At 30.9% G+C, this 4,605-nt stretch overlaps 1 protein-coding gene across 1 annotated transcript; it reads right to left on the reverse strand.

Moving 5' to 3' along the window:
- Window positions 1-1,410: 1,410 nt before the first annotated feature.
- Window positions 1,411-2,235, reverse strand: LOC111630422 (geminin-like). Its single transcript, XM_023374508.1, has one exon. It carries the CDS (start codon window positions 2,118-2,120, stop codon window positions 1,671-1,673), a length of 450 nt encoding a protein of 149 aa, XP_023230276.1. The 5' UTR covers window positions 2,121-2,235; the 3' UTR covers window positions 1,411-1,670.
- Between the last annotated feature and the right edge of the window lie 2,370 nt (window positions 2,236-4,605).

Here is a 4,605-nt window from a genome sequence, read left to right on the forward strand (position 1 = left end):
TCGACATCGGATAGTATTCCTCCAAACTTCGAAACTCTCCCTTGTAATTCCAGCCTTTTATTTTTCTGACAGGAACAATTTTTTTATAGTATTTGCAAGACTGTCTTATGGGCACTTGTTAAGTTTTGCATCAGTTTTTATTTTTGAAAGGTTTGAGTATAATAGCAAAGGTAGAGAGTGGGCAGATGTCTGATGTTACTGGGTAGTATGGCTAGAACAGGTCTACAGTAAGTCGCAGTTCAATCTTATCTAAGAAAGATACTGTACAATCAAGAACACTCAAGCATCTAAAGGAGTAACAAAAATCACATCTGAGAAATAAATTGAAGAGCTCATAATGGAACCTGAAACTGATCTGATGACAGAACACCAAGAACTCTTGAATGAAGAACACCAAGAAACTTGGCAAAATATGTTTTATTCTGAAAAAAAGAATTAATGCCAATATCTGCTATTAAACATCTTTTGAACAAATGGGAGGATGTCAGAACAACGGTCTTAGAATGGCATCCAAACCAGGTTGAGGTTAATAGGCTTGGGGTTCTCTACAATTACAATGCTATTAATAACTTCTGAAAAATCTTAAAGAAAAGCAATCGACATTAGACAGATTCTTTAACCCCCACAAACAAAAAGCACGACTAATAAAAATGCAAGGCTGTACATAATATGTAATAATAAAAATACATGTATTTTTATTATTACATATAAATAAACATAGTAAGAAAGTATATCTTTTTTATTTTTTGAGGTCTCCAGAATGAATTAATCAAATTCCCATAAAAATCTATGTTAAATTGATAATCGGTTAACGAACAAAGTCTTGGAATGGATTATGTTTCTTAACGGATCACCCACTGTATTTGAGAAAAATCTACTCTAATTAATAAAATTATAGTTATATTCTTTGTTTTGACAAAAATATATAAAAATTAAAAAAAACTTTTACAAAAATCATTAACAAGGAATAGAGCTTTAGTTTAAAGATAAATTTAAAATATTGACTTAAGAAACACAAATATATCCTTACATTTTAAAATAATAAAACTTAGACATTGTAAATCTCGGTTAAAGAAATTAAAAAATAAAAAAATGGATATTTTTTTATTTTTTAATATTTAAACAAAAAATATTTATTTAAAACAAAAATATTTAAACAAAAAATATCAATTATATAAACACACTTAAATTATGAAACATAAAATGAGATACTGGAAATTTTAAAATTGGCTCTTTAAAACAGAATGATCCATTATAAAATTTAGTTAATTTATCCCCAATTTTAATAAATACTTTGTTAGATAACTATTTCAAGTATTATCACTTTAATATTAGAAATTATTAATGACTTTCATAATGAAAATAAAACTATGATTTAATTGTATGTAAAGCTTATAGTTTTTATATCAATAAAGAATATGTCGGTACACTTCATAAAAGGCTTTTATATATATAAAAAACTTACAGAAGACAATTTTAAAGTTTGATATTTACAATATTTTTCCATTGTCTTTGTGTTACATCTGAAATGCTACTTTAAAAAAATAAAAATCGGTTAAATAAATATATTCAATTGTATTTGACTTTATATCTACAAATATATTTTAGTTCAATTTAGTATGCAATTTAATTTTTTTTTTTTACTTTAAAATTACAAATGTTCACCTAAATTATTCATTTAAATCATTTATTATCTCGGCCATTCTTTTAGCTTCTTCACAGATTTCTCTCAATTGAGAATTCTCAGTTTCTAATACCTCGATCTGATCACGTAAATCTTCATTTTCTTTCAAAGCAGCTTCTAGGGCCACTCTTCTCTCTTCTGCAAGAATCTTCCAATATTCAGCCGAGATTTCCGGATTACACATAAGTTCCTTTGCATTCTCTACAGCATCTTTCTTCGACACTTCTTTAAGAGAGGATAATTCGTTCTCTTTAGTATTCAATGAAATATTTTCTTTCAATCCTGACTTTTTCAAATTCAAATCTACGATTCCATTAGAACCGACTAAAACTGATTGATTGTCAGCAGAAGGTTGTAATGTACTTAAAGATTTCCTGTTTTTTATCTTGGCTTTAACTACTTTTCTATTTGACTTCTTCATTTTTCGCGTGTCCATTAAAAAATTTTAAAAAAACACTCACAAAATTCGATATTCAATATTCCCTCCGCTTCACCATGTGGATTACAAAATACCGGATTGGCAACATTTTACTACAATAATCGTACAAAGAATTGATAAAAACCGCCAAAAAAGCGCCTAAATTAAAATTTTTAATATTGTCATTCGCGGACTTATTGGCTACATTTCTTTATATTGATATTTATATATTTTTTATAAATAAATTTTATTTAAATTCACAAAATATTTTAAAAGTAAGGAATAAATATTACGAAATACTGTACTGTACATAAATTTATTTGAATTTTAGACAAGACGACATGACATTTTAAAGTTGTCTTCATAAGTTTTTTTTTTAAACTCTTTCCCTCTTGCAGGGATGTGAAGGCCTTTCTAGCAAATCCATTATAAGGACTTTATAAAAAGGCTTTCACATTTGGCTAGGCCCGCTATGAAGGTGGATGGGTATGAGAAACCAGTAGCGTGCCGTGACATTTGATGATAGGGAAGCCGTGTTTCTGTAAGAAGCCGACATCCAGGGCAATTGGTCAATCGCGCGTCAGTGATGGTCTAGGGTCCATTCGTATCTTTTATTTGATAAGCCAGTAAAACCCGTAGACTTCTCTAAATGCATTTTTAATATCACAATTACATTCCGAATCGCTAGCCACGATATAAGGGTTACAAGTAAAAATAAAATAATAAAAACTTACTCGGTGAAATAAAATGTGTGGTGGACGTACCGGTACATACCCGGTACAAAATATTCTTCAATTGTACGAATATACTTTTAAAGAAAATTATAATTAAATATAGCTTTATAAAGAAACGTACATAAAAGTATAAAATATTCTTTACTTTTTAAATCTTAAAACAATCCACTTAGTCAAATAGCTCCCTACGAGTGGCTAATGGATGGAATCAGAGACGGTTGCAGACACGCGGACTGCCAAATCTCCAGGGTGCCGATACCAGTCAATGTCAAATACCTCTTTTGTCGCATCACTAGTATATCTCAAAAAACGCGACAGGGCTGTTGTAGATTTTAAACGTTTCTCACCATAGTTGTAAAAATCTAAATATGTTAAGTTATAAATCTACTCTCGATTCGCGTAATCGGGCGAGAGCGGCCAAATATCTAGCGGGCGGGCGGCTAACGGCCCGGAGCCGGTCCCGGATAGAATTGGATGCGGTATACGCGTAGCATCCACCCGAGGTCCTAGGCTTCTGCCGGCTAAACCGGTGAGGTCGATGCTCTGTAAAGCGCACGCGTGAATTTGGCTTTTTGGATGCCAACGATACGACGCTTCCACTCCGCCACCAATATTCGAATATACGATAGCGATCTTATTTTTTTTTTCACGCGTAGTATAGAAATTTGTAATAAGATACGTAATGCGGTTATAATAAAATATTGCGCGATTATTTTCGTATAATTAAAATTAATATGTATTTATTTTTTAGAAAATAATCATTGGAAGCGGCGCATCCACCGCTTCCAATGACGGCACGCCACTGTGAGAGACGCTTGTTGCATAACTTTTATTTTGTTTCATAATTGTATAAAATTCAATGGACAAGATTAACTAATAATGGAAAATCTGAAAAATCTAGATTGTGTAAAATATGTTACACGATATATTTATTATTTAAATAATTATTTTAAATATTCATATGTTTTCGCTTGTCTTAAATTCATTCTACAAAGTACAGTATATATCATTACCGCGTGCCTCAAAGATAATACAACAATATCTGAAATTCGTCTAAATTTAATATCTGAAAGTATGATTCTAATAAACTACTAAAATGCAGTGGATTATGAATTAATTTATACTAATATTACATTTTTAATTTTTCTTAAGAGATACTTCAGTCTGAGCAGCTTAAGAGTAGACTTGAGTTAGCCACAGTCGGAAGGGTCTATGTCAGAGGACAAGTGATATTATTCATTTCTTTGTGCATTAGAAAAATGTTTAAAATTAACAATAGGAAGTAAATTTTATAGTTAATAAGAAAAACGTGTTTTAAACTTCTTTTCTTTAACTTCTCGGTCCGTTTTATTTGGGTTACAAGTAATATGTCGACAGGACCAAATAACCAAATAAAACGGACCGAGTAGTAGAACTATATGTTTACTGTATATGCAAATTTACATCTTTTATTCGTTAAGTACAGAAGAACAATGAAAAATTGTGCTAACTGTAAAAATCATGACTTATTAGAGAGGTTGCGGCCGACGTTTTCATTGCAAATTAGGTTTGGGAAAATAAAAAAAATTCATGCTTTTTAGGCCCCCTTCCAAGTGGGCCTTGTGCGGGTGCACCTGTTGCACCTGCCTAGTTACGGCACTGCTAACAATGATCCTTCAAAACATTTACTTACTTTTACAGAAAAAATTCCAAGTATAGATTCAGCGGCAGATTTTGATATCCCTTTTTGCATTTCGGGCGATATTAATTTTCAAAGTAAAATAAGATTT

The sequence above is a fragment of the Centruroides sculpturatus genome, unplaced genomic scaffold (genome assembly GCF_000671375.1).
Source record: "Centruroides sculpturatus isolate CEXI.00-Female unplaced genomic scaffold, Cexi_2.0 scaffold620, whole genome shotgun sequence".
In the NCBI taxonomy this organism is placed as follows: domain Eukaryota; kingdom Metazoa; phylum Arthropoda; class Arachnida; order Scorpiones; family Buthidae; genus Centruroides; species Centruroides sculpturatus.

What these genes read in the sequence shown, in the direction of transcription:
- LOC111630422 (XM_023374508.1), bottom strand. Translation starts at nt 2,120, where the DNA reads ATGGACACGCGAAAAATGAAGAAGTCAAATAGAAAAGTAGTTAAAGCC.